Below are 12,477 nucleotides of genomic sequence, written 5' to 3'. Positions count from 1 at the left end.
ATTGTGATGGCACCAACTAATGGGGATCCTTAATAAATAAAATAAATAAGAGCATTTATACTGTGTCTCTGTGGTCTTTTCAACAAATCATGCAATCAACATCTCCGTATCAGAGAAGATTGTGCGACTAGGAAAAGGTTATCGTATGTCACTTTGAAATAAGAAAATGAGAAAGATGCCACATCTGATTGAACAGAATGAATGAATAAGCCCTATAAACCTCAGTGGACGTGGACACGTAGAGGATGCGCTCTTGGTCGATGTCTTCCTGGGTGAAGGAGTGGATGTAGTCGAGGAAAGGGGAGGCCATGCCCTCTGAAGTGTTGGACAGCATGACAACGTGACCGAGCTGAGGAGCTTCTTTAATTGTGAACACCATTTCAATTGGCAAAATATCCGCTTGCTCCACCTAAAAGACAACAATAGACAATGGAAAGGATTATCAATATTTTATGATATACAAGTTTTTGTGAGAACCCTTTGAAAAAAAGATATTTCATTTTACGTTTTACAATGTATCTTTTTTTCATGATAATGAATACATTTTACCGTTCACGATAAACCGTCAAAAAAATTCCCCACGGTAAGAATTTGTATCTCGTGGTAAAAACGATAAATTCCCGTTGATGAAGTTTTTGTGTAAAGATGATTTATGGAAGGAAGGAAGGAAGGAAGGAAGGAAGGAAGGAAGGAAGGAAGGAAGGAAGGAAGGAAGGAAATGAGCCAGAAAGAAAAAAAGAAAGTAAGAAAAAAATTGCCTAAAAGAAAGAAAGATATGAGCATAAAAGAAAGAAAGAAAGAAAGAAAGAAAGAAATGAGCCTTGAAAGAAAGAAAGAAAGAAAGAAAGAAAGAAAGAAAGAAAGAAAGAAAGAAAGAAAGAAAGAAAGAAAGAAATGAGCCTAGAAAGAAAGAAAGAATGAAAGAAAGAAAGAAATATATGAGCCTGAAAAAAAGAATGAAAGAAATGTATGAGCCAGAAAGAAAGAAAGAAAGAAAGAAAGAAAGAAAGAAAGAAAGAAAGAAAGAAAGAAAGAAAGAAAGAAAGAAAGAAAGAAAGAAAGAAATATAAATTCCCGTTGATGACGTTTTTGTATTGGTATTTCTTTTATCGTTATCGGGATAAATGCCAGAAATTATCTTGATAAATTTTTTAGTCCATACCGCCCATCCCTAATAATAATATGCCTGTTTAAACCTTATAATGCTAACGAAGCTTTGCTGAAGGTTTTAGCAAACTCAGATTAATAACTAAGATCAGACCAAACATTTTTTTTTTTTAAATAGTGTAGTTTAACAGAGGTTAAAACAACTCAAATAATGGATGAAGCACAGCATCATGGTAGCTGCACTCTGTTCATTTTAACTATGCAATGTTTAATTCAAATCATTATTCTAAACATATTTGCCCTTCCCAATATAAAATAGAGGTGGTGAACAAAACCTAAGCAGACATTTGTGCCATTAGTTAACATCTAAAGTCAATCTGCTGGTGTGCATCTGGGCAGATACGTGGTCATGCCACTTTATGAAGTCTTTCAGACCACTGCAGCCTTATGTCCCAGTTTCAACCTGTTTTTCAGTCTCAACCAGTTTTTCCTTTTTTTAATTATTCTTTTTTAACTTCTAGTAAGCCGATTTATAAAAAGGAAAAAGCTCCCAGAGGCCAAATCAACCCTTTAGTTCAAGGACGGGCCATCCTGTTGAGGATTTGTTCAGCACATTTTGGAGTGCTATGTGCACTGAGCAGTCAGCACTGCAGATTTAAAATGACAGATTGTAAAGAATCAAAAGATGGATTTTTTTACTTTCACAAAAGTCCCCCATTATTTCCAGAGTCAGGGCACATAGCGTAGGTACTATATATACAGAGTACGTTATAAATGGACCAACAATTTAACCTCATTAATTGCTTGGGTGAAGCTCACACAGCCACATCTTATAAATTACAATAGGCTTCAGGGCGCTCCCCGGGGGATACTTAGTGCGCTGTCTTCCACACTTAATAGAGTTTAATTTAGTACATAAACTAAATTAAAAGCAGCAACTGTACAGTCATATCAAGCGCCACTTTTACGTGGAAGATTAGAGGCAGGTTTACGGTACAAAACAATATGCCTGACGAGTCAACTGAAAGTCTCTTTTTAGAAAGAGAAAATAAAATTGAAAAAAAGACAATCATATTTTCTTCAAAGATCATTGCCAAATTGCATAAATATTAACATCTGTCTGATTGAGCAAGAATCAGTTTTGTTTAGGGGCAGCACGGTGGCTTATTAAACATATTTATACATATTTAAAAAAAAAAATCATTGTATTTATTACGCACTTAATGGGGGACTTATTTTTTTATTTTATTTTTTTTAATCTCTTTTTTCTCTAGTATTTTATGTATGCTATGGTTTACAGCAGGGATATTCAATTGGCGGCCCGCGGGCCACATGCGGCCCGCCAGGAGGCCCCTGGTCATATTTCAAAAAAGGGGGTGTTTGTTGAAAAAAAAACACTTTTTATAATATTTTATATTTTTATAATATTTTTATAACTGGCTACTATGGACTAAAATGGTTGTGGTCAATGCTTAATATAATATTCAAATAAGGAAATCTTGGTGGAAAGTGGTGCTTTGTCATTATGGTATGTTTTATTAAAAGTAGGTCAATATCAATTTCATTAAGTTTGCACAATGCATGGTTTCAAAATGAACTTGCATTCAAAATAATATTTCTTTATCTGAATATTATATTTAACATTCACAATTACTAAATCTGGAGACAATTAATACATAATTCATATGCAAACTAGATATATTCAAATATATAATACAAATGTATTATATTTACATAAGTCTTCGTCTTTGAGTGCAAAATACATTTTGAAAACCCCCACATTTTCAAATTGTGCGGCCCTCTCCATACAGTCCTTTTGCAGATGTGGCCCCCGGCCGAATCTAGTTGAATACCCCTGGTTTACAGCATCTAAGTCCAGCAGAATTTGTGATTGCCCAATGTATGTTGCTTTATATTGATTGTTTGGTTTGTTTCTGTACTGCCCTGTTGTATATGTTATCTGTACACACAATGATGCTGATACTTTTTCACAAAAGAAGTTCCTAACGGATAAATAAAGTTATTCGACTCCCAGGCCCAGCAGGGTCTTTCTGTGTGGAGTTTGCATGTTCTCCCCGTGCTTGCGTGGGTTTCCTCCGGGTTCTCCGGTTTCCTCCCACAGTCCAAAAACATGCATGCTAGGTAAATTGATCATTCTAAATTGCCCGTAGGTGTGAGTGTGTCTGGTTGTTTGTGGGGACTGCGGGTGGAAACTAGCATTTCTGCTAAACCCGGTGTATTTACACTGCTTAATGTAGTGTACATTAATATGCATTGTCCCGTCTAAATAAACTTACTGAGGTTTATTTGCCAGGAAAGGAAATTGATTTAAAGCTGTAGATCACATGAATCATCTTTAGAAAAAAAACAACATGTTGTAATTACCGTAAATACAGTCAGTAAATATTACCTTGAGATGGCGCGGGCTGATTATGGTGGGCTCTCTCTCAAAGGAGACGATGGCCTCGTTGATTAGAACGGCAGGCTCAGAAAGGTAACCTTGCTTAAATATTTTAATCCTGAATGTGCCTTCTTCAGAGAGCCCTTGTGCTCGGACGGTGAAGGTGAAGGAGTCCTTGGAGCTCAGACTGTCAGAATTGTGCTCGTATGACACAACACCCTTTTTCAAGTCCTCCTGGGTGAACTCTAAAACCTCAATCCCACTCACGATAATCTTGCCATCACTGGGGGGGGTTGTGATGTGGAACTTGATCTCACTGTCATCTCTGATGTCCATGTTTGAATCGGCGCTCAGCAGGGTGGTGTTGAGAGTCTTTGTGCTCCCGTGGTCCATGACGATGATGGTTTTATTCACCACTCGCAGATAGGGCTCGCCTGCCTGGATCTGAAGCAGCGCTGTGGTTCTGTGGATGCCGTCCGACACCTGTAGCGAGAAGCGGTCGAGATCTGCTCCATGGTGAATGAATAAGATTTTCTTCTCTCTAAGGTCAGCTTGTGTGAAACGGAAAATGGGCTGCGATGGATTAGATGCGGAGACAATGTTGCCTGACAGGATTCCCTCGCGAGCGTAGACAATTTGAGAGTCGTTGAAACCTGAATCGTTATCTTTGAACTGAATGACATCAGTTCCGAGCAGACGACGGCCGTAGCGGACCACATTGAAGACCTTATCCACAATCCTCACAGGAGCATGCTCATTCTTGGACTGGATTGATATTTTGAAGACACCAGTCACAAGATTCTGATTATTTGAACCAACTGCTGAGAAATGGAACTCGTCGCTGTCTGTAGTGGAGCCATCGTGCTTGTATATCAGCCTGTTAAGCTCAAGGTCTTCAGCACTAAAAAGTCTAACTGCCCCCTCAAATCTAGGTGTACCAGGGGGGGAATCCCTCATGAGCCGTCCATGCTTTGGTTCTTCAGAGACCTGATACAAGAAGTCTGTGGAACGTCCAGACTGCACCCAAAGGAGGTCTTTGTTCACACTCTGCTCCCCACCCTGCAAAATGACCATCACATGGTTGGTCAAAACAGGCTCATTTTCACTGCCACTGCCACCGCCACTGCCAATGATGTTAATTGGGAAGGTGTATAAAGGAGAGGACTGGTCCTCAGCCAAAACTCTGAACTGAAACTGATCTGAACTATCTACAGCTCTTTGCACACGGACCCTGTAACTAAGAGCATTATCCAAAATGTCCTTCTGAGTGAACATGTCGCCCTCGGCCAATTCTTTGTCAGACAACTGAAGACTTCCAAGTGTTGGAGGCATGATAACAATATATTTGATTGTTTCTGGGGGTGAAGTTTTGCCTTTTACTTGAGCCTGAAGCTCAGTGATTCCAATTATTTGCTCTTCACCAGACTTCATCTCCAACGGCACTAGGTTTGAAACTTTCACTTGTGCAGGGAAAATATTAACTAAGAAGGTGTTATCCGAAAGGGAAAACTGGCCCAGATGGATGTCAAATCGAATCCGCTCTACCATATTGTCTTCTTGTTCAAATGAATATGTGCTTAAGTATCTAAGATTGTTCTGATCCAGATCAAATTGGTGGAAACTAGTAACCTGCTTGTACGTGCCATCACTTGTCTTCATTTGTAGTTCTCCAAATACCAGAGCTTGTGTGATGTTATATAAAATGTCCCCATTTGGAGGATTAGCAATAATAGCCAGATTCTGGACTCCGATGGGTGCACTGTTTCCTTGAGATAAAGTTACGCCAGTGTTGGTGACAACAGTCATATGAGGCTGTGTTGGCACCAACTTAAACACACTGGATTGGATTACTGACTGTCCATCGGAGACTTTCCAGGCAATTTCTGCAATTCCACCCTCTCTATGTACAAAAAAGATATTTCCATCTTTCAGTTCCCTGCAAGTGAACTCTGAGATACTTCTTCCTGGTTGTAGACCATTTTCCAAGTAACCAACTTCCATAGAAGGCGCTGAGGTTACAGTTACCTCTACTTCATCGCAACGGGAGTCGGACTCCGTGATGAGGCTGGCACTCAAGCGAGTCCTCCCGTCTTGTGTAATGGGGATTTCATCTCCACTCAGATGGGTTCCTACATTAGCAGGATAGACTATAACTGGGAGGCTATATTGCTGAGGAATTTTTAAACACTCTGGAAGGTAGTCATTACTATGAGCAGCAACCTCAAACTGGATCTCATCTGCATGTATTTCATTTCCATCATGCATGTATTTAATTTTCTCATTGATCACATCCATAAGAGTGAACTTGTTTGTGTGTTTTGTGTTAATATTCATATCAATCAAACCATATATAGGATCGTCCAGGAGAGTAAAGATGATTTGAGACTGTCGTATTCCTGCAGCGCTGAGGTCAAATGTAGGGTTTAAGTTGGTCATACCAAGAAAAACTTCTCCACCTTCATGTACAAACAAAGGTGTAACATCAAGAAGTTTTGTTACATTTTGGAAAATTTCAGGCATGTCTTGTGTTGGAGTACAATGCTGTTCATTAAATATATAGCGAACTGTGACAGGGGGGGAGGTTGTTGTGTCTAGCTCATCCTGAGTTGAGTAGTCGTAGTCTTCACCTTCACATTTAACATGAATATCTTTGGTCACCAAAGCATCTTGCAGGTTTCTATGCTTCTCGTTTACTTTGATTTCCCCTAAACATCCAATGAAGGATTCAGAGGTCAAGTCATCCTCAAAGCGACCCAAGGACCCGCTTTCACGGAAAACTTCCTTCATTTTCCCCTGGATACCTCCGAAATACAGATTTCCAACCAAATCCAGAGATTGCGACTCGTCAAGAGCATGGTAGGATGACTCGCTATTTACGTTAAGAACAAAAGTAGTCTGGTTGACCTGAACCTTAACTCTGTGCCACTGGTCATCATCAAGCTGCACTCGTGTATTCTCAAGTATCTCCATTCCACCCCCAAGGTCCAGTACACCTTTGAGATAGCCTTTATCAATGCCAATTGCAATGAAGTCTGAGTCTCGCCCAGGATGAAATACAAGCAAAGCGTCCTCTATGGTGGTTTTCATTAAGAATTCCAAAGTCTTTGGAGCTCCAACAACTCCACTCCATGTAGGGAAGGACATAAATGAATCAGGAGTGCTGAAACTCGTTGCCTCCCCGTCTCCAGCCTCAAATTCACTGCTGCAGGATTCCTTGGTGTCATGGCACTGCTTAAATGCTGAGCTGAGGATATCAAACTGATGGGATTCAAATTTGATGTCTGTCATGCAGCCACGGAAGGGGGGAATGGCGTTGCTGAGGTAGGAAGCCTCCAGGTCTCCCGTTCCTCCAATCCAAATGCCCAGATCGATATTGAGTTGCTCTCCATCATCGCTCACGGGGACATGTGTTGGGAAGACATCATCAATTGTCATGGTGAGCTTGCCATCTTGCAAAGCCAGTGAGACTTTGTGCTCCAAAAGATTGTTTAGTTGCACTCCTTGAAATGACGACAGTGCAATCTCGCCAGCTCCCAAGTTCATTCGTGCCTTTATGGAAAAAAACAAAAAATGATTACATTTAAATATTATGTCACATCTGTATTTATAACAATCAATGGGCAAATGTGACTTAAATACTCATTATATTATGTATTAAATGAGCTGGGTATGTTCCTGTTCTTGACAAAGTCAAATCAAGTTTTTACAGTGTATCAAATATCACTATAAAACAGTATTAGGATGTATAAAAGGAGGAAATCCTTCTTTTAATTGAACCAATGCTGAGAATTTAACTAAATAATGTTGTGATAGTACCGGCCCTTTTTTTTGGGAGGCAAAACTGGCATGCTCACAAGAGGAGAAGATAACAGAAAAAAAGGAAATCAAGCTGGAATGATCCTGATGAATTTGCTGATGTGCTTCGATTCCTTGTCCTATTGCATGACCCCATTTCAACCGAACTTTAGCTCGCACCCAGATATCCATGTATTTGCCTCTAGTAAAGAAAACAGCTTATGTTTGACTCAGGTCATGTAGTTGCAAAACAACGCCCAAATCATCATTGCTTGATAGTGGGGATGAGTTTTCACCAAACTGGCCATTTAGGACAAAAATCCACTTTGATTAAATCACAAGACCTCTTGAAAAATGTCCTATGCACAGATGAGATCAGACAGTGTTGGGAACCTCAGTCATCCTTCCAGATTACTTTTTGCCAGAAGAGGCTTTCCCTGGCAGCCCTTCCAAACCAAGTGCACCTATTCAATCTTCTTCCAAGTGTGCTGTCATGTATTTTAACACTTAAATGAGGCCAGGGTCTGTGATAGAGCTCTTTTTCCCCCATTGTAATTATCTGAGCATGGGATGGCACAATCTCGTAATACATTTGTTGGGATGTCAATTTCTTGGAACACTAACATGTAAGAAATCCTTTTAATTGTGGAACTTTGAACTTCAAGTTGTTGATGTGCAGCAACAGTTGTTTTTCTAACAAAATTACTTATGTTTATCTAAGGTTGCAGTGGCCTACTGTTGCACCGTACAACACTCTTAATAAAAAGAAAATTTAAGAAATTAGAGAAAGGTTTTTGTCAACCAGTTACCTGAATTTTCCCATGTAGGAGCTCTAGGAACAGGTAGTCCTCCATTCCTGCAGCCAGAAGCAGAAGCCCACTCCGCCGGCTTGTTTTAATACGTAGTGACAGCTGGAAAGTTGAGACATCTTGGAAGGCTTGTATGCTGCAGAAACTGTCCCCGAAGTAGGATTCTGGGAAGAGTGAAGAGTGCAAAAGATATGGGTTAAACTAACAATAACAACAATGGATTATATCAACCGAAGTGTTAATGCCATTATAAGTTACTGTATATATATATATATATATATATATATATATATATATATATATATATATATATATATATATATATATATATACATTGGCTGTAGAGAAAACATGAGTTGATTTGGGGGAAGGGGGTGGTGGTGGCACCCCACCATCGGTACATCTTGCCCCCACCATCACAACAGAACTTGTTTTCGATCTTCAAGTTCTGATTTGGTGGGTAAACTTTTGTCTTGCTTGCCCAGCACTTTTATTTTATTACTATTTTTTCCTTCATTTTTATAATTTTTCTTCCTACTTCTGAACGGACTGAGAGATAACAGCTACTCACTCACAGAGGATTGTATTTTCCACCAGGGCTGAAGTGATAATCTGGTAAACTGAGCATATATGTGGTAGGCCGACTCACTTTGGGGCTGGTGAGGTTGATATGATTCAGACTTTAAAATTAAAAAAATATATCGTTGGAGCAGCAGACTGACTGAGTCAGTCTTTCTGTCGGTCGGTCCACAGAAACGCCACTCAGAGTTAATGGGAGAGTTCAAAATTGGACGGACAAAACGCAAAGACAAACTGAGCTGAGAATAAGGGCACGCCAAAAAAAGAAAGAAGTCCACATGCTGAAACTGAAAAATGTGCAAAGGTTACACACATTTTCCCATCAGCCTAAACATCTGCGGCCTCTACCTGTGCAAGCGTGCAGTCGGGAATGAAGGGAGGGCAGAGGGTTTTGCCTGGTTTTGCTTTTCTTTGTTTTTCTCTCTTCCAGTTTCCAAAGGTTTGTGTGCCTGCTGTGTGTTTTCTTGGATTTATCTTATTTGCAGCAGACCCACCCCCCCATCATATTTATCTAAAAAAAACAATGATGAGAAAACTGGCCCTATAGGCTTCTGGCCGGTTGTTGCTGTTACCTCTGAGTATTAAAAAATAAGAAGAGAAATGAAGGCAGGACAGCAGGCAGATTCAGGGCTTGGAGGGTATAAATGACATCGATGGTCAGAGAGAATAGTTTAAAAGAAGCAAAGAAGAGCCTGCAGGTTAAAAGGGTCACAGAGGGAGTGAAACTACACTCTGCATGTCGAGATGTTGATGATGATCCTGAACGACATTATAATGGATGGATGGTAAAATGGATGGTTGTTGTGACAAGAGTACAGCTGCTAACAGTCACCGAGGCAGTCAATAGTGCCTAGAATAAGCTAGTGTGGTTTGAGGCATCTATATATATATATATATATATATATATATATATATTTATTCAATTCAATTCAATTTTATTTATATAGCGTCTTGTACAACAAAAGTTGTCTCTAGACGCTTTCCAGAGACCCATACCCAGAACATGACCCCGAGCAGTTATTACATAAACAATGGCAGGTAAAAACTCCCCTAGTGGGAGAAAAACCTTAAGCCAAACAGTGGCAAGGAAAAACTCTCCTTTAGGAGGGAAGAAACCTTGAGCAGGACCAGGCTCATAAGGGGGGACCCTCCTGCCGAGGGCCAAACTGGGGGTCAGGGACGGCAACAGCACGGCAGGGAGGTGGAAGCAGCAGCGGGATGACCAGGGGTGGGGACCGCAGGCCAGCACGCAGCTCCCGATACTCCGGCCCAATCATCAAGTCCCAGGTTAGGTTCAGGGTCGGGGAAAGGTTGAGAAGGGGCAGGGCCAGGGAGAGGAGACTTGACGGACAAATCTCTGCCCCGCCTGCCCGGGCCGTTACCCTGCCCCTCTCACTCCCACGCTGCAGGATCCGGTGTTTTGCATTCAGAGATGCTCTTTGCCACCAGCATACATATATATATATATATATATATATATATATATATATATATATATATATATATATATATATTATATTATATATATATATTATATTATTATATTCAGGAACATGTAGGCCCTCTTTTGAGTCTCACCCAAAAGGACCAAAATTGACATAATTAAAAATAAATGCATGAGGTAAAGTAAAAAAGACGAGACGAGGGAGTGTAAAAACAAGGAATGCATGTACAAGGAAAAGGAAAAACAAAATACATACAGTATATATATACTGTATGTATTTTGTATGTATTTCTGCTTTTATCTTAATTAAGACAGGTTTGGTCCTCTGTATACTACACCTTTTCAGTTTGATGGTGATATTATTCTGTGAATTGTCCGTTTCATATTTTATATAGACAGACAGACAAATCGATCTATTGCCAGGAAACTGGCTATGAAGCTTTGGCAGTAGATCAGTGTTATGTAAGAGTATTACAGTTCACAGGAGTAATAGAGTTATGTAAGAACTGAGCATCCTAGCCCAACAACAAAACAAATCCAAAACATTATACATACGTGGGAAAAAGAGGTTTTGGGAGACTCCCCAGAGTGCCTGGAGGATTTCACCGATAGCAAGAGGAGTATCCACCACTATTCTTTGAGGCTATCAAAGTTAACAAGTTAAAGCCAAATGTGTTCAAGGGAATATGTTTTTAATGTGAGTTTTATGCACACGCATTCCACGAAACATTCCCCTCGGCCCAACCTGTAGTTTGTAGAAACAAGAAGGGATGCAGGTGTAATAGACTAAAGTATAATGCACAAAGCATAGTAGTCGTAGATGTAACCCGTTTCATCGTGTTGATATGAAATTATATAATATTGGGTTAGTTTTGTTGTTGTGCCGAGGTCTGCATTATGCAGCTTACTCTATTATGTCCACAAATTTATTCAATTGACAGAGTAAGCTTTATATCCAGTTTCTGATACATCTTAAGTATGGAAATTGTGTAGTCCACAGCCACATGATTGTCAGACAAGCGAGTACAGTGTTTATTAAGTAGGGAGTCAACCAATAGTGAGTACCGCCACACCAGAGCTGGTACACGTGTCCGTAGGCCTGTTGTTGGTGTATCATGGAGGATACACCCACAGGCAGGGCCGCCGCAAGGGGTGTGCGAACTGTGCGACCGCCCAAAGGGCCTCGAACTAGTGGCCGTTTTTTTTTTTTTTTTTTCGTTTTTTTTTTTTTTCAATTTTTTTCCTTTTTTCCCTTATAAATATCAACAGTCACGTTCCGTTACAGACCTAAATGTGTACTAGTCTGTGCATATCAATAAATATATGTGCAATGATGCGCGTGTCTGCTGTTCAATAGAACTGCGTCAGACCAAGCGCAGACACAAGCTGCTCTGATCCAGACGGGTGGAGTGTGGAACAAACTGTCACACAATGTCAAGAGAACGAGACAGATTCAAAGAAATTCCATCAGGGGATGAAAAAAGAAAAAAACGAAAGAAAATGGAAGAGTTTAATGCCTCTCTGAAAGGCTCGTTTGATAAATTTGTTACAAAAATCACAGATCCGACCGGGTCTCAAGCAGCCGCGGGGCCCTGCGTCGAGGCAACCCCAGATGATGATGAGGCAGGGGAAGGTATCCAGTATTTTGCTAATTGGAGAGTTAAAATTGCGCATATAAACACCCGATCCGACCCGAAAAGCCCCAAAATTTCGAGGGCCACACTCCAGCCATTTCGCACAGGGCCTCGCAAATCTCCCAGTCGGCTCTGCCCACAGGTACTACAGAGGGGGTCATCATCACCAGATTTCTTTGTATCCCATTCAGCCTTATTTTCCAGTATGCGCCATCACTGGTGGTTTTGTAAGCCACAGCAGAGGTTCCCGGGTCCTAATTCCTAGCCCTAACCCTCAGAAAAATCTTTTATTCACCAATTTCTTCATATCTTCTTGCACCACCTGTCATTTGTACCAGTCCACCCCTAATGTGTTAAGGTGGGACCGGCCCCGCAACAAAATAACACACAAAGAAACCTGCTAAAGATGCAGCAGCTTCACTCTGATTTTAAAATTGAAATACTCAAACTCAATTAAAGAAGCATTTTTCTCAAAGCCTCTCGCTTCGTGCATCTTTCTCATGAACCGACTTCTGTGTTACCAGGTGGCCTCCAGCTGCTCCGTGGATGAAGACGAGCTTCGCTGGCCTCAAAGGACTCCTCTGACTCCGACATCAGACGTTACCCCTGTAAATGTTTTCCGGACGTATAGAATGCTGTGGTGCAGGATTTCCCAGTCCTGGCTTGTCTCACTTTCAGTGATATGCTAATTCAGCCACCTGCCTCGGC

The 12,477-nt window shown here is 40.6% G+C and overlaps 1 protein-coding gene across 1 annotated transcript in view; it reads right to left on the bottom strand.

Moving 5' to 3' along the window:
* Positions 1-12,477, bottom strand: part of cspg4 (chondroitin sulfate proteoglycan 4) — a 137,168-nt gene that overhangs the window by 40,758 nt on the left and 83,933 nt on the right. Inside the window, exons 2-4 of the mRNA XM_061720839.1 lie at positions 8,113-8,276; positions 3,518-7,057; positions 221-409 (exon numbers count right to left, since the gene is read on the bottom strand). Coding sequence (XP_061576823.1) covers positions 221-409; positions 3,518-7,057; positions 8,113-8,276 — 3,893 coding nt within the window. The remainder of the gene's footprint in view (positions 1-220; positions 410-3,517; positions 7,058-8,112; positions 8,277-12,477) is intronic.

This window comes from Cololabis saira, chromosome 5 (genome assembly GCF_033807715.1).
Source record: "Cololabis saira isolate AMF1-May2022 chromosome 5, fColSai1.1, whole genome shotgun sequence".
NCBI classification, from domain to species: Eukaryota; Metazoa; Chordata; class Actinopteri; order Beloniformes; family Belonidae; genus Cololabis; species Cololabis saira.
Note: the sequence above shows the minus strand (reverse complement) of the source record. Positions and strands in the feature narration are given on the sequence as shown.